Source organism: Phyllopteryx taeniolatus, chromosome 11 (assembly GCF_024500385.1).
Source record: "Phyllopteryx taeniolatus isolate TA_2022b chromosome 11, UOR_Ptae_1.2, whole genome shotgun sequence".
Taxonomy (NCBI): Eukaryota; Metazoa; Chordata; class Actinopteri; order Syngnathiformes; family Syngnathidae; genus Phyllopteryx; species Phyllopteryx taeniolatus.
The window spans coordinates 15,664,591-15,682,337 of NC_084512.1; the positions used below are offsets into that span (position 1 = coordinate 15,664,591).

General features: G+C 41.8%; 2 protein-coding genes across 10 annotated transcripts in view; one reads left to right on the forward strand and one right to left on the reverse strand.

Annotated features, from left to right (window-relative positions):
* The first annotated feature begins 192 nt into the window (after nucleotides 1-192).
* On the forward strand, nucleotides 193-10,369 carry ap3m1 (adaptor related protein complex 3 subunit mu 1). 3 transcript variants are annotated; one of them, XM_061790997.1, is made up of 10 exons: nucleotides 193-208; nucleotides 767-825; nucleotides 1,155-1,432; nucleotides 2,752-2,923; nucleotides 3,002-3,139; nucleotides 4,349-4,434; nucleotides 6,225-6,358; nucleotides 6,966-7,173; nucleotides 8,879-9,023; nucleotides 9,089-10,369. In XM_061790997.1, the coding sequence occupies exons 3-10, from the start codon at nucleotides 1,160-1,162 to the stop codon at nucleotides 9,187-9,189; spliced, it is 1,257 nt and encodes a 418-aa protein (XP_061646981.1). In that variant the 5' UTR covers nucleotides 193-208; nucleotides 767-825; nucleotides 1,155-1,159; the 3' UTR covers nucleotides 9,190-10,369. The 3 variants fall into 3 exon arrangements, with proteins under 3 accessions (XP_061646981.1, XP_061646979.1, XP_061646980.1); XM_061790995.1 differs by lacking the exon at nucleotides 193-208 and having other exon boundaries at nucleotides 642-825; XM_061790996.1 differs by lacking the exon at nucleotides 193-208 and having other exon boundaries at nucleotides 809-951.
* A 620-nt stretch (nucleotides 10,370-10,989) lies between these two features.
* Nucleotides 10,990-17,747, reverse strand: part of LOC133486191 (vinculin-like) — a 32,799-nt gene continuing 26,041 nt past the window's right edge. For 5 of the 7 annotated variants that reach the window (XM_061790987.1, XM_061790988.1, XM_061790991.1 and 2 more), the window contains 4 exons: nucleotides 16,066-16,221; nucleotides 14,720-14,923; nucleotides 13,833-13,937; nucleotides 10,990-12,686 (listed from right to left, as the gene is read on the reverse strand). In XM_061790987.1, the coding sequence (XP_061646971.1) occupies nucleotides 12,540-12,686; nucleotides 13,833-13,937; nucleotides 14,720-14,923; nucleotides 16,066-16,221 (612 nt within the window). In that variant the 3' untranslated portion in view covers nucleotides 10,990-12,539. The remainder of the gene's footprint in view (nucleotides 12,687-13,832; nucleotides 13,938-14,719; nucleotides 14,924-16,065; nucleotides 16,222-17,747) is intronic. The other 2 variants (XM_061790989.1, XM_061790990.1) reach the window with 1 other exon arrangement.

The window sequence follows — 17,747 nt, forward strand, 5'->3', positions numbered from 1 at the left end:
GGATCATAGGCGACTGAGGTGGGACGGTCAGAGGGCTCCACCAATCACAAGCAACATTTATAGATCAGTGCTACATTGAATTGAATAGCTTTATTAAAATAATAATAATCACCCGACCTTTGCAGTTGCAGTCGTCTAAATATAAGATATAAATATAGCTGAATGGGGGCACTACATGCGTGATTCTGAAAGCTACTGCTTCTCAACGGTTTGTTTTCAAGGCGTTTGTAAGAGCGTTACAGTTAATAAAGTAATGAGTACGAATGCATACGTTCACAAAGAAAAAGGGAAATTGCCCAAAAGAATGAACGCACGATTCACTTCGTCTTTCAGCGCCATTTCGGAATTTATGCAATACCGAGTTTTCGACACTTCCGTAGAAGGTTATCTATATTTAATAGCGTCCAAGTTAATAATTTGCCGCTCAACACAAGGACTCGGGAATAATACAGCTTTGACGTAAAATGTGGTTCGAACCTGACATTAGTGTGTCTTTACGCTTTTCTGACACCTACATTTATGGAAAAATAAAAATCCTGAAAGACGAAAACGAGGGCAATAAAATGACAACGACAGATCAAAGCAGTGTTAGCTGTCTTTAAATATGCCTGATAAAAACTTTTAACCGTAGTTTAGAAACCCTTCCCAAGTACTTACATTATTATTTTACGTAATAAAAATACATCAAATTTATCGTGTTTCTAGTTCCTTCCATTTATTTGCACAAAATCTTAAATCAAGTGTGTTATGTATTCCACCGTACCAGGCATCCCTTCAGCCCTTCCTGCCTAATGACAACTTCATCGTCGACTTAACTGCAGTCAGGTAAAAGTTCAAACGCTACTCGGAACTTTACTGCTCCTAAGCTTTTCTATATATGTAATTCAGCGCTTTGTGTCATTGTAATGTGCAATATATATATATTCCCGAATCCATAAACCACAAGTTCAGGTAAGTTCAGGTTGAATTGAAGTAAACTTAGTTGACTGAAGTTGTTCAGATTTGGCAGTAAATGACCCTTCGCTACTGTCACCATCAGTTTTGAATCAATATTGAAAATGAATGATACATTAGTATGAATGCCAAGTCCTCATGAGAGTGCTTGTTTTCCCGCATTGTTGACAACAACAAGAACAATCACCTCATTGTTTCAGCTGAGATGATCCACAGTGTATTCCTCATTAATCACACGGGAGACATCTTCCTGGAGAAACACTGGAAGAGTGTCATCAACCGGAGCGTGTGTGACTACTTCTTCGAAGCCAAGGAGAAGGCGCTGGAACCCGAAAATGTGCCTCCCATCCTCCAGACCCCGCACCACTATCTCATTAATATATACAGAGGGAAGATCTTCTTCATCGCTGTCATCCAGACTGAAGTGCCTCCACTGTTTGTCATTGAATTCCTGCACAGGGTTGCAGACACACTTCAGGTAAGACGCAACATAGGTGGGAAACTACAGTGGATATAAAAAGTCTACTCACCCCTGTGCAATGGCTAGACTTTTGTTATATAAAGAAACAGATCAATATAAATCATTTCAAAACTTTTTTCCACCATTAATGTGACCTATAACATGTACAACTTCATTGAATTTTTAAAAATTCTTTTCAAAAGTGAATGTAAAAATGAACTGAAATAATGTGGTTGCAGAACCTCTTGTAACTAGGATGTGGCTGTGTTCAGAATTAACCCATCCATCCATTCAAAATACCGCTTATCCTGTTCAGGGTCACGGGGTGCTGGAGCCTTTCCCAGTTGACCTCGGGCAAAAGGCAGACTACACCCTGAACTGGTCGTAAGTCAGTTGTAGAGCACTTATAGACACGGACAACCATTTGCACTGAGTGGGAACTGAACCAAGTCAGGCGAATGTACCACTACACCATCCGTGACTTCAGAATTAACCAATCACATTTAAACTGATGTTAAATGGGAGTCAGCACACGCCATCATTTAAAATGGCTCTGATTAATCTGAAATACAGTTAATCTGTAGGCTATTCTAGTAGGCTTTTCCTTACAATTATTATTATTATTATTTTATTTTTTTGCTTTTTAGCAGAAGCCTTAAGCTTTTGACTGCTACTTGAAACTGTTCATAATTCCCCCCACCTTGTGTAAGGCGCCAGTCCCAGCTGGAGAAAAACAGCCCAAAAGCATGATACTACTGCAACAACCTTGCTTCACTGTGGATGTGGTGATCTTTTGGTGATGAGCAGTGTTGGGTTCGCCTCAAGCATACCTTTTGGAATTATGGCCAAAAGGTTCAACGTTGGTTTCATCCGACCATATAAAACAAAATCTCATTGGGAAAATGTGTTATGTTTTGAAATGAATGGAAAGTTTTGAAATCATGTTGTTTTCAAAAAATCCTGGTGCTTGAACAGGGCTGTGTGTAGACGTTTTAGATCCACTGTGTATTCCCAGCAGGAGCCATTTCAGTTCATAAAGTTCTCTGAGGAAATCTTTTTGAGCATTTATTCGATATCCTTGATAGGTAGGACAACTTTGGCATACTAGTAGTATTGCTACTGGTTTAGCACAGTAGTTTACTAGTAAGGTTTAATATTGTACTTGGAGGCCAAAAGTGCCATTAGTAGTGGAACATTTTTTACTCGTAAGCCACGGTCATTCTACTAGGGCACTGAATAGTCTTACTAGGGAGGACAAAATGCGTACTAGTACATGTCATGGACCCTAAGCAAGATATCGAATACTGTAAATGCTCAAACGGCTTTCCATACAACAGGACTACTTTGGCGAATGCTCCGAAAGCGTGATCAAAGCCAACCTGGTGACGGTGTACGAGATACTGGAAGAAATGCTCGACAACGGTTTTCCACTGGCAACCGAGTCCAACGTACTCAAGGAGATGATCAAGCCTCCCACCATCCTTCGGTCGGTCGTCAATACTCTGACGGGTAAACAGATGCCTGATGTTACTTTATATCGAAATGTGTGGGAAGATAGTTAAAAACTTTTGTCGCATTTCTTTTCAGGGGGGAGCAACGTTGGAGACACGCTCCCCACAGGTCAATTGTCCAGTATTCCCTGGAGGCGTGTTGGTGTTAAATACACCAACAATGAAGCATACTTTGATGTTATTGAGGAAATCGATGCCATTTTGGACAAATCAGGTTCGAAGGCTCTACATACCTACAACTACCTACCGAAATATCTACCATATATCTATCCATCCATCCATCCATCCATTTTCTGAGCCGCTTCTCCTCACTAGGGTCGCGGGCGTGCTGGAGCCTATCCCAGCTGTCATCGAGCAGGAGGCGGGGTACACCCTGAACTGGTTGCCAGCCAATCGCAGGGCACATAGGAACAAACAACCATTCGCACTCACATTCATGCCTACGGGCAATTTAGAGTCTCCAATTCATGCATGTTTTTTGGGATGTGGGAGGAAACCGGAGAGCCCGGAGAAAACCCACGCAGGCACGGGGAGAACATGCAAACTCCACACAGGCGGGAACGGGGATTGAACCCCGCACCTCAGAACTGTGAGGCTGACGCTCTAACCAGTCGGCCACCGTGCCGCATATATCTATCCATTGATGTCAATTATATTTAGAATAATTTATTGCAAAGTGCAAACTGTTGCCATCATAAACACTTTTATCAGCTGTACATGCCAAACATTTGCACTTCCTTAGTTATCATACAGGCACCATGGCGGACTGGTGGTTAGCAGGTCTGTCTCACAGTTTTGGGGTCGGGGCTTTGAACCTCGGCTCCTTCCTGTGTGGAGTTCTCCTTGTGCTTGTGTGGGGTTTCTACAGGTACGCTGGCTTCACCCCACATTCCAAAAACATGCATGTTAGGTCAATCGAAGGCTCTAAATTGTCCATAAGTGTGAAAGTGAGTATGAATGGTTGTTTGGGGATACGTGTCCTGAAAATGGCTGGGGACCAGTCTCGGGGGTACCCCGCCTCTTGCCCAAAGTCAACCAGGATAGGCTCCAGCTCACCCTAATGAGGACAGGCACTATAGAAAATGGACGGATGGGCATTTCAGAGTCTACACTGTCGCCGTCATGAAACCTTTATTTACTGTAATCTCAGTTTTTTAAAAACACCCCGCCTCCTGCCAGATGATACCTGGGATAGGCCCCGGCACTCCCGCGACCCTTGTGAGGATAAGTGGCTCAGAAAATGGATGGATGGATGGATTTTAGCATTACCATTGAAGTACAAACTGAAGTTAACCATTCTGTTAAACACTCTTAAACACCCCAAATCCACATTTGATTAGCTTGAAGGTGTTTGATTCCAGAGGTAACATTGTGGAAGTAAGTGGACCTACCTTATGATGTGTTACCTGTGCTTGTTGTTCAGGTTCCACGGTGTTTGCAGAGATTCAGGGTGTGATTGAAGCCTGCGTCCGACTCACGGGGATGCCTGACCTCACTCTCTCCTTCATGGTAAGTCAGCTTTGATAGATACAGTACAGTGGTGCTCTGACTTACAAGTTAGATTTTTTCCATGATCACGCTCAAAATAATAGCACTGTACATTATTTAAACTTACAAAAACATAGAGTAATATCATAATTAAACAATTTATATATCATGATGACGTAGCATGGTGGAGGACTTGTAAGCACATCAGCTTCACAGTTCTGAGAACCGGGTTCAAATCCGGCCTCGCCTCTGTGGAGTTTGCATGGTGTCCCCGTGCCTGTGTGGGTTTTCTTCGTGTACTCCAGTTTCTTCCCACATTCCAAAACATGCATGGTAGGTTAATTGACGACTCTAAATTGCCCATTGGTGTGAATGGGAGTGTGAATGATTGCTTGTCTATATGTGCCCTGCGATTGGCGGGCGACTAGTTCAGGGTGTACCCCCGCCTCTCGCCCAGAGTCAGCTGAGATGGGCGCCAGCACGCCTGCTAAGGATAAGGTTCGGAAAATGGATGGATGGATGTATTGTGATTGCATGCATTAATTAAATGGGCATTGTATGTCTGGTGTGCAGTCCTTGACCACCAGGGAGAAGCATATGTCATGCAGACATAGTACACGTAGATCTGATAATGAAAGATAAGACTGTTACAACTAAGCTGCGGTAATATTAGTTTTTTTTTACAGAGGACAAAGAATATATACCTGTGAGTGTTGTCATATTATATTTGTCTTTCGGCATGTGTTGCTGCCATTTGTGCTCACTGTGTTCAAATAGAAGTTGTTGAAAGGTTTCCCACATTCTTAAAAGTACCGCAACATCAATGCTAGTTTTGTTAGCCCGAGAAGGTGTGAATTCACTTGCATGTGCCTGCAGATTCTCACTTCTGGGACTTATTCACTTGGTGTGGTGCCACTCATTCAATGCGATAAATAACTCATACTGTAACTATGCGAACTTCCTGGGTATCCCCTCACTTGCACTCTAATTCCAAAGATGTTTAGAATTTACATAGCCACTCCCACCACGCTTCAGTTGTACAGCTGGGTCCACTACCGCTGTCCTGCATGCTTCCCCTCCTGTCCCTGTCCTGTCCTGTATTGTCCTGTCCATACTTCACAGGGTGTAGCACTACTGCTCCAAACAACACTCGATTCTAATGTGTCATTGTACTAGGCATATAATGATTTACTTTCCTCATCTTTATTACAGCTAATGTCCTGTCCTCTTCTCTTAGTTTTTTCTGTCACTCCCCTTTAAAACTTTGTTCTGTCCAACGGAAATGTTCAATAAAATTCCACCAGAATACAAAGAACCACAGTGGCAGCTTTAAAACTCCACTGTGGCACAGTAAAACTGTTCCGGATACAGATCCCCCTTTCTGTTTGACCTGACAGTCGAACAGGGAAAAAAAAGAAAAGGTTTTGTTAGCCAGTCTATGGTGTTTTCGCATTAACTTTGCAAACTTAACATAATTCAATGTAATGTGGTTTGGTTAAACACACTATGTGTAATTAGATTGGTTTTATGTTTAGTTTTCCAATAAATTTAAACTGGGAGTGGCAATAAACAGCCTGAAGCAAGCACTTATTCTCATTTTTGTAGAACTGTTCACTATCTGCCAAACCTCTGCTTGTTGTGAAGTTCGCTGCCACCGTCTAGTGCTCGTAACTCAAAATTGGCAGTGCAACGACTCATGTCTCGAACAACTCATAAGTCTGATCACTTGTAAGTTGAGGTACCACTGTTCTTTTTAATTACTTTAGACTCTGCGTGAAATTGATCCGGTGTTATTGCTTTGTGTATTCAAGAATCCCCGTCTCCTAGACGACGTCAGCTTTCACCCGTGTGTGCGGTTCAAGCGCTGGGATTTGGAGCGCGTCCTCTCCTTCATCCCGCCCGACGGCAACTTCACCCTCATGACTTATCATGTCAGCTCACAAAAGTAAGTGCAGACAATACTGAATGTACAGTGGTGTTTTTAATACAAAATATTTCAGATCACGCTCCTACAAGCAGCCCATTTACTCTTCTTTTATCTTTTATCATTGATTTGTTGTATTTTACTGTACAGTACATGGCAAAAATCTTCGTTCATCTTTATTTATTGTTTTAGTATTTGTTTTTTTTTTAGCAGTGGAATACATTGGAATACATTTAGATATTAAAGTATTTAGTGTGGGACCATAGTGGGATAATGGTTATCATGTTTACCTCACAGTTCTGAGTTTGAATATCAGCTCCGGCCTTCCTCTGTGGAGTTTTTATGCTTTCCTCGTGCTTGCGTGGGTTTTGTCTGGGCACTCCAGCTTCCTCCCACATTCCACAAACATGCATGTTAGTTACGTTCACTGAATAATCTGAATTGTCCATTGGTGTAAGTGTGAATGGTTGTTTGTCTGTCTTTTAGTCTTGTGTCACTTCCAATGAACAAGATGTGTCGTGTAACTTTAACGCACAATTGCGGTCTCTGATTTGTTTCCCAGTTACTTCCAAAAAGTCCTTCAATGTCCTTACTTGATGATCAAAAACAACCCTGTTGCCCTCCTCAGTCTGGTGGCCATCCCGGTGTACGTGAAGCAGAACATCAGCTTCATGGAGACGGGTTCGTGCGGCCGTCTGGACGTCACAATCGGACCCAAGCAGACGATGGGGAAAACGGTGGAGGGCTTGCTGGTCACCATCCACATGCCTAAAGCCGTGCTAAGTGCCAACCTCACGGCCACACAGGGGAACTACACGTACGACCTCGTCACCAAGGTGAATGCTCACTCAGCGCATAAGAGCCCAGACATTCAGTTCCTGCCAGTAAACCTGGGACTGAGTACTCCTTGTATTTCCACTCAAGAAGGTACAATGGATGCACAGTCATCTATCTGACATAATCACATTTTTATTTAACACAGTTTACAGTTTTATTTGGGATATGCTCACATTGTTTGCTTCTAGCTTGCACTCTCAACTCAGCATTTAACATAAAATGCCACTAGAAGACCGATAACCGCACGTCTGCCTCACAGTTCTGGGGGTTGGGTTTCACATCTCAGCTCTTGCCTTCCTGTGTAGAGTTTGCATGTTCTCCCTGGACCTGTGGGTTTTGACTGGTGACCAGTCCAGGGTGTAAGGCACCTCTCGCTCATAGTCAGCTTGGCTCGACTCAAGCTCACGTTGACCCTAATGTTTCCAAGTGGTACATGCCGGTGGACATCCACGCCATGGTCCATGCAAAAAAGCTGAAATGATCCCTACCCTGGCCAACCACAGTGCACATTTAGACCATAGTTTATTCATGTATTGACAAAGAGTATGAATCCATTTGGACATGGTACTTTTTGTCTTTTACCACTTTTTACCATCATTTGCAGCTAAAAAGCAACCCATTCAATTAGTAAAAATACACCCTTGACTCAAAATTTGGCCATTGGATGAGTCATTTTAGGCCAGTTGTTACGAAGTAGTCGGTAGTCGGAACTGATAACTTTATTATGATTATATTTGAATTGAATTCTTTATTTCGAACATGTGAGAAAGTGACGCTGTCGAAAAACATCAAAACAGACAGACTTACTGAAACTAGTGTCAACTGTTAAGTTATGTTGTATACAAATTGGAGAATGTCTTGTGAGATACAGGGCGCAATGCTATCCATCCATCCATCCATCCATTTTCTGAGCCGCTTCTCCTCACTAGGGTCGCGGGCGTGCTGGAGCCTATCCCAGCTATCATCGGGCAGGAGGCGGGGTACAACCTGAACTGGTTGCCAGCCAATCGCAGGGCACATACAAACAAACAACCATTCGCATTCACAGTCACACCTACGGCAATTTAGAGTCTCCAACTAATGCATGTTTTTGGGATGTGGGAGGAAACCGGAGTGCCTGGAGAAAACCCACGCAGGCACGGGGAGAACATGCAAACTCCACACAGGCGGGGCCGGGGATTGAACCCGGGTCCTCAGAACTGTGAGGCTGACGCTCTAACCAGTCGGCCACCATGCCGCCCGCAATGCTATCATCTTCTAAAAAAAATTATTTACAAAAAAAAAACTTTGCCCATCTCTAGAAGCAAATAAACATGTTTAAACATGTTCACGGCCATCTTGGGGTACTGGAAAGCTGCGCCCCACATGGTCCTATCTACAGTATTGCATTGAAGAGGAGCTATTTTCATGTCAAACTTTTAACGACAGTCACTGGATAAAGATTGGTGCGCCCCGCACCGGGAATGCGTCAATAATCAGAAAAAACACGAGCAAACATTTTTTGCTTATCATTAAATATATAGTATTCATTGTGCTCATCTAAAAATACATATAAATGTATTTAGAAACATTTTTATTTACATCCATGCATCCATCCATCCTTTTTCTTCTGCTTAGGTGGGGTCGGGTAAGCGATTAAACGTGTTTATTTTCTACTACATGTTTTTAGTTGGTATTGACAGCGTTCATGTGTATTTTGTTTAGGTGTTGGTTTGGGATGTCGGGAAGCTGAACCCCCAGAAGCTTCCTAACCTGCGAGGCAGCCTGAGTGTGCAGCCAGGCGCTCCGAAACCTGAGGAGAACCCCTCGCTCAACATCGACATGAAGATCCAGCAGCTGGCCATATCAGGTAATCCGAACAATGGGGTAATGTCACAGTGTGTTATTTTAACTACAAGCTCTTTTTCTTTTCAGGCCTGAAGGTGAACCGTCTGGACATGTACGGGGAGAAGTACAAACCCTTTAAAGGGGTCAAATACCTCACCAAAGCTGGGAAGTTCCAAGTCCGGACCTGACTCAATCACAACTCCACAATCACGCTGCACACCCAACATTCCAAATCTAGCCAAACCTCAGCCTTATTAACAAATAATTTTGCATTCTAACAGTTATTTATTAAATACGCGTTATGGCATTACAGGCTCTGTAAAAATCAAGCGGCTTATTTGTGGCCTCTGAAGGGGAGCCTGAATAATGATGATAATAAAATAGAAAAGGTCACATGGATGATGAATCCATGTGACCGTTTCTATTTTCACATAATTTCATCAAATGTTGTTTTGCCGAAGGGAATATTTTGCTTTGTGAAAACAACACAATCATGTCAAGTTATTGAAATATTGCTTGTATGTTGCTTTCTTGCACATCATTTTACTACTTATATAATGAAAAACTACACAATGTTTTAGCACATGTTTACTCTGTAATGTGGCCTTTTAAGGTGCCTTGTTCAGGACATTATAACAACAATCTATGGTTTATAGATTGGGTGCAAGATAAGTGTCTCTTGTGTATTATCTGCACACTACTATGTCAGGCAGTGACTGGCTTTGGGGAACACCTACTTAGAAATATCCTCAACCTTTATGTGTTCTTGAACGCAACTTCTTATCTTAGCCTGGTATTTTCACAACCCTTTCTCTACAGGAAAAAGTTGCATCAGTCTCAACTTCAGTGCACAAGAGGTCTTATAAAAATATTTGAGTATAAAATGTACTCTTGTTTGTGTACCCTTCTTTTACGTTAATGGGCAATTTTGGACCTTTACTGTTCTTTTTGTCCAGTGGTTCCCAACATTTCCCTTAAAAGAATTTATTTTTCTTGCACCCACTACGGAAGTAGGAAGATGTGAAATTCATAACAGTCACAATAATATAATTAATTTAAAGACAGCTTTCAGAATACCTGAGGACACCATACATGAAACTATTAAAAATACAGTTGGCTACATCTAAAAACCAACAACCAAAGTAAATGATAGCAAAATAAAATAAGAGTGACTTAAACTATTTAAATGTTTTAGCAGATATGAACGTGGTAAGAAAGTATATTGGTAATGATTCTGCAATTCTGCCAATAAAAAACAAAAATGACTGAGGTATATTCTAAATTTAATAGAGTGCAATGTTGCAACATTTCTTCACTCTGTTGCTGTAAAATTTCAAGATATTAAATTTTACATGTGTTTAACATGAACAGTATTACATGATTGCATGGTTTTGTCCAGGTACTCACACGCAGTACAACCCAGATTCCAAAAACATGCATGTTGGGTATTGAAGGCTAAATGGTCCGTAGGTGGGATTGTGTGAGTAAATGGTTGGTGACCAGTCCAGGGTGTACCCTGACTGTGTTCCATGGTATATTTAATGCCTTGGAAACTATTGTACCCTTCTCCTGACTGATGTCTTTGAAAAATTTGATCTCTGATGCTATTGTAGCTCTCTGCTGACCATGGCTTGTGCTATGATGATGTGACTACAAAAATGTCAGGGAACTACAACAGCTGGACTGCGTTTTGGTTTAATCAGAGGCACTTAAAATTATCTCAGTTGTTGAGTTGTACAGGTTATATGTCACTGACGGTGAAAAAAGTTTTGAAATGACTTGTCTAGGTCTCTTGTTTCATACCACAGAAACTTGGCATTTGAACAGGGATATGTTGACTTTTTATATTCACTAAGTTAAAAAATATAAACTCCTCTGTGCTTAAAAAAAAAAAAGGAAGATTACAGATCAAGGCAGGTAAGAGCTGAAGTCCAGTTTCAGGAGGCCCTACTGATAGCAGAAAGAGGCAAACTTGCATTAGATTGTCATTCATTCATTGTCAGTCTTTTTATTCCAAGGCACAAACAGCGCATGTGTTTGAGTGGCCATAAGCTCTCAGGATACAATTCGGGCGCATGGGACACATCACAGTACATGTATACTGTAATCATATTCAAACACCCTGTCGCTCTGAGAAAGCGGATGCTACATGCTCACTACATTCTGTCCCTTTAATAGCGTGCTCCTTTATATTGACGCGCGCGCACACACACTGATGCTCCATTTAACAGTTACATTTGCCCAGCAATCATACAAAATACTTTATATAATAAAGTAAAAGTGAAACAACAGCTTAAAAGGTATGGAGTGCGGCGCTCGTTGCATGTAATTTTGTTAAATTGTGACACCAAAACATTTCAACTGTTAAGGAAATAGTACATGAAAATAAATGTTATACGTAACTAGAAAATATATGAAGTAGGATAAAATAAAAATGTGTGGTGGCGGGCTCTTTGAATGAATTATAGCTTTAAAATGTAGTTATTCAATGTCAAATGCAACATTTTGCTTCAAAATAATAAAAAAATAAAAATAAAATCAGCAGCCATAAAAACTTCACATTTAAATAGGGATGGACATTTGACTACATTTCCTTGATTGACTATGGGGAAAATGTTAATTTCAAACGTTTCCATTATCTGAATATTTGTAATTCCTGTTTCCATGCCAGTGCTGTATTGAACTGAATGTTGCGTGGAGGAGTTGTGTACATAGTGTGGATGTAGCTAATCTTCCTACAGCCAAAATGCTGCTGGTTAGCTTTAGACAGAAAACTGGTTGAGACTGAACACCATTTTGCCTTGAAGAAAACAACTAATTAGCAATAAATTCCACAAGACTAAAATTTATCATTATGCCCATCCTTATGACTACTCATGGGTTCCTCCATACTGTCACACACACGTGCACACACACACACACACACATAACCAACGCTCTGCAAATACTTCAATCAACTAAATCTGCCATTTTATCAGCAGTCAGCAGTTTATGGAATTACACACTTCTTTGCCAAGGATTTCTAATCCAGAAGACTTCATAGTTCAAGTATAAGCGTCACCAAATGTAGGTGATGACGCCACACCTTTAAATTGACACGCAGGTCTTCAATCAGTTAAGAGCAGCGCTAATTGTCAAAGTAAACATGAGATCGGGAGCGCGCTGCACTTAAATGTTTTAAAGTCAGTGAATATCTCTCACAGATGAGTGTACACACACACACGAAACACTTCATTGTTAAGAAACAAAGCTCTGTGAAACACAAAAGTCCTATCACAATGTTTCAAGTTGCCTTTTAGAAAATAGAAAACATCTTCATGCAAAAAATATATAGCTACTTGCAATCAACATACCAAAAATATATATTAATAAAGATGCTTCTTTTGTGTCCATTTTAAAAAGGGACAAAAGAAGCTTTAAATGAAGCACATCTACAGTGGATGATGGAGAATCATCTACAGTATGTCTATGTTGCTACTTCTTTTTTTTCACTCTTTATACGTAGTGTGTGCTGCTGTTCACAAAGTCACTGCTGCGTTCACTGGTACCAGGGAGTCTTGCGCACCCAGCGGAGGGTGAATCCTGCGTCTGTGCGGATCTTGATGGAGGCCGCCTCAGCTTCCCTGACCGTCTCCTTCACGGACTGCATCAGGTTCTGGGCGTTGTGGACCAGCATCTCTGTGGCCTGCGCAAAGCAAGGAGACATTGGGAGGCATGCCATAACAACATAGAAGGCACACACAAATCATTATTTTTAATGTCATTATGGGGACATACAGTATTATGGGAAAATGTGTTTGTTATTCTTTGCATAGAAATACTTGGGTCTCTAGTGCCTGCCCACCCATTAAGTGCAAACTCAAATAACTAAGTAAATATTTTATTCCATTCAATAACAATAATGTTTTTTTCCAATTCATTCATTCATTCAGCTTCCGTTCCACTTACCCTCACTCGGATCGCGGGCGTGCTGGACCCTATCCCAGCTATCTTCGGGTGAAAGGCGGGATACACCCTGAACTGGTCGCCAGCCAATCGCAGGGCACATAGAGACAAACAACCATTCGCACTCACATTCACACCTACGTGGAATTTAGAGTCTTCAATTAATGCATGTTTTTGGGATGTGGGAGGAAACCGGAGTGCCCGGAGAAAACCCACGCAGGCACGAGGAGAACTTGCAAACTCCACACAGGTGAGGCCGGATTTTAACCTGGGTCCTCAGAACTGTGAGGCAGATGTACTAACCAGTGTTCCGGCGTAACAACTTTTCATTTTTGATATTTGACCAACTCTATGTTGCCATTCATTTCACCTAAATGTAGCCTGTAACACAAGACATTTCAGTTTTGTGGTGGCTTAGTCTGAACACTAGGGGGCACTACATACAGTAGATAAGAGACAAATAAGAAATAAGAGACGAACAAAAACATGAGTCGAATGGATGCCATGTTACCGCTGTGTGTTGACTATGAAATAAAGTGAGTAAAAACAAATACTGTAGTTTTAAAATAAAATTGTGACATGAAAACCGCAGCAATACTTTTTCACACAATGGCTTACTTCTCTTTACTTGGCGTGCTCGCAAAGAGTCATATCCTAAAAAAACTGGTAAGTCGAGTCATTGGTAAGTGGAGGTACCACTGTACAGTACTGGTATATAAAAATGAAATCAAAAGTATATACTGTACATTTAGAGGGAGCTGTTTATTTATTCAACTAGATGTCACAACTGCAGTTACTTGAAGCACCATGTCTATTATAACGGAGGCAGTTATTAAATTAAGTAACTCTGATATATAAATGCCAGATTTTCTAATGATGAATTTACCTGCTCGGACTCCTCCTCACTAATGTTTGTTCTACCCAGCATGGTTGCTTTCACCGTGGATAGGATCTTCAACTGAGTGCTGATGGTGGGGATCCGCTCACACACCTTCAACAAGAAAGAGAAGAGATCAATTATTTGGGATTTCAGATTGCCGTCCAGTGGTGAATTTTCATTGGGGGCAATTGGAGCAGTGCTCCACTAGTCCTACAGAGGGAGCTGTGGTGAAAAAAAACGTTTTCTTTCGAGAGAGTGTTTCATGAGATAAATCAATGAGTATCAATAAAGTTATAGTTAGAAAATCCTTGTAGATATTTGTGGTACGTTTCTTAAGTGGGGTCCATACATACCACCGTTAATGGGGTCTAATTTGAGCCACAGTCCGCCTAAGTGATCAAACGGTGTGATTGTTAGGAGTGATTTTTACACCCCGATCTGCTCGGAAAACAGTTGGGGCCGACAGTCATCAATGTTAAACCAAAATCTTTATGGGTTTGTGAGGTCAACACCAAGTTCGGCTAAGTCATGGACCTTGTGAATGTGACGTGAAATGGAACGATAGCTAATTAGGAAGCAACCTGAAGCCCGTGCTGTTCTCACTCTTTCTACTATTTTGTATTTTTCAGCAGACTGGCTTTCCTGTGGCACCATGCTGCCTCTCACAGGTCAGTCTTAGTACTACAACAGACATCTTGTTTGGAGGAGATGACATTATTGCCCATGGAGATAATGTTACGTGTGCAGTATCTTGTGTTGGTCATTTTAAGTATACAACACAATATGGATTCTGCCTAGCGACAAGTTACTGCAAAAAATGAACACCAGGACAAACTAAGTAACTTATTATAGTTCTCTGTAGTGCTGGAACGTGTTTCTCATTCAAAACAAACCTGCAGCAGGTTCGTCCTGATGCGTCTGTCCGTGCACTGCTTGGCCACTTCCTTGGCGAGTCTCGTCACCTCATCCGATGCTTTGGCAATGTCCTTGGCGCACTGGATCAGCGCTCGCTTGTTGCCACTGCCGCCACGCACCAGCCGGGACATCTCGGCCATCAGAAGAGCCATACGCTTGGCGGCCCCGATGATGTCGTTGCCCTGATATGAGGAGGCAAGGGAGTAATAAGAGGGATGAAGAGGAGGATGGACTTTCCATGATTGAGAAGAATGTAAGGGAGAAACAGTATATGAACAACAGGACTGGGAGACATCTTTTAACCCAGTGATTCCCAAGATCATCATTATTTTGATATACATACTTTTTGTAACATTTTTGTTTGGTGGTAAGATGTTAGATTTTTTTTTAAGTATATATGTGCCTTGGCTCAATAAAAAGTGGGAAACACTGGTTTAACCATGTTGGTTAGGCTTCACTGCTTAGTTCCTTAGGTCTTCATCTTACAAGACATTTTGGACAATTTGCACTTCCAACTTTGTGGGAATAGTTTGAGGAAGGCCCTTTTTCTGTTCCACAATGACAACAGCAAGGCATGGTTTGATGATTTTGGTGTAAAAGAACCTCATTCAACACCTTTGGGATAAACTACAGTACAACAGAGATTGTGAGCCAGCAGGCCCTCCAAAAATAGTAGAAAGTCATTCTCAAGTCTCCATTGTTAATAATGGCCATAAGTCTCAACACTTTTGTCCATATATTGCATGAGGTTCCTGAGCATAGTTCTGCGAATATTACGGGGGGGGGGTTAAAAATCATGAAAATGGCAACAAATGCTAATGACAGGCATCCTTTTAGTAAGGCAGGCTTCCTTAGTAAGTTACATGCAGTGCACACACAGAGAATATGATTGTGCTATTTACGTACATGCATGGTGACCCATTTTTCAGTGCTTCAAGGTTAGTAACCATGGGGTCCCAACTACATCACCCAGAAGTCTTTGGGAAACTGTCATCTTTGGCATCACAGGTTGCCCTGACAACAAGTGATTGACAACAGCGAGATGCCTCCTTTAAATCACCAACATAAGGGAGGGACATTGTGAAGCTAGTTCATCATAGTGGTGCATCAATTTAAAAAAAAAAGCCATTCCAACAACTGTCAACCTTTAATACAACTTTAGCACCATCTGAGCAGCCACAGCTGGTTGGAGGTTGCCATGGTAGTGGCAGATGCAATTTGTTTGAGTGACACTTTTTGTTTTGTTTTTGCATGCGTGTGTAGAGAGAAGTGGTGGAGTCAAATAATCCAGCGCCCAAAATGCGCTCGTGACATCATGTCAGACCTTGCTGGACCACTTGCGCGCCTCCTGGTGCAGCGCCTGGGCAGCCGCCAGCATGGGTTGATTGACAGGCTGGTTGGAGGGCATCAGCAGCAGCTCTGGCTCATAGTCATCCTCACCATCAGTAAACTCATCTTCATCGTCTACCTCTACTCCCTCCTGGCAGGCAAAGGGGTGAAGGATTGTATTGCCGGCGGGGAGTGGAGGATTGATTGGGGAGGGGGAAAATATGGAGGGAAAAAGGGGGGGAGAGAGCCAGGAATGGCAGGAGGGAAGGAGGCGTTTAGTACACTATGAGAAGCAGTAGGTGGAAGAACAGAGGAAGAATTGAAGGAGGAATACAGGCATCATGGAGGAGCGGGAAGGGGAGGCGGGACTGCACAGCAAAGGCGAGGCGGGAAAAAATAAGAGTGGAGCAGTGATGCTGGGGTAGTACTCTAACACGGTTAAGGCCTCCTTCCACAATATTTAGAAAAACAGATTAGTGGGACGCAACTAAAGTGACTTTTTCATCACAGTTTCTGAAGAGAGAGGTGACATGGAACAAATGTGCAACAACTGCTTGAACTGTATAACGAATGAATGACAAGGAATTATTCCCTTTACATCAAAACACAAAAATATGGAAAACGACATACATAAACATCAATGGAAGTTACATCACCATCTATCCATTTTCTATACCTCTTATCCTCATTAGGGTAACGGGTGACCTGGTGTTTTAGGGAACGGGGTCCCCTACCTACTAAGAAAGCTCATCCGCATCCCCCATCGCGAAATTCATTTCGATCAGGACACTACATCCAACCAAACCCCACCCCTGACCCCTCGCCAAATTATTTTTGATCGGGACAATATGATCGCATAAGTCCCCTGGCTCACTAGTCAATTGCGGCGTACATACGTATAGACAAACAAAAACTCACGCTTACATTCACACCTATGGGCAATTGAGAGTCTTCTATTAATGTAACATGTGGTAGAAAGCAGGAGTACCCCGGAAAAAACACACACACAAGCATGGTGAAAACTCTCCAGAGACGTTTGCAAGGATTCGAACCTGGATCACCGTATTGTGCGGCATACGTGCTAACCACTACTAGACCGTGTACCAAAGTTCCTTCTCTGCAACTAAACATTGTATGTATGATGTATGAATGGTCATAGGTACCTACAATCTAGTAAGATCGAATTTTGGTCAACAGGTATTACTTTAACAGTGTATTTATTATTGTGGTTTTAATTCAGAGTGGTGTAGAACTGCACTGCACTATACCTGGTTACGTCATCTAGTTACATAAAATGGGCAATCCATTAGAAAATGCTCTTAGTATGACACAGTGCAGTTCTACAGTATACTACTGCAAACTACAAAAACGAACATACTGTTAAATTAAAACTTAACTCAATTATTCATTATCCATCCTCAGGCTCTTTGGATTGTGCAAGTGTACTTAATTAATTGTACAGTAAATGTGTGTGTGTGCACCACTTTTTTGTTTCTGTTGGTTTACCAGATGACAGTTTCCAGTTTTCTTCTGAAATTGGAATCAAGCCACTGATGGCCACATTTCAGCATCAACATGACTCACAAAATATGAATTCACAGTCAACAGAAAACATATTCCATCACCAAAATAGTGAACGTCAGTTTTACAAATATAGGCAAATGTGCGTATGTGGAC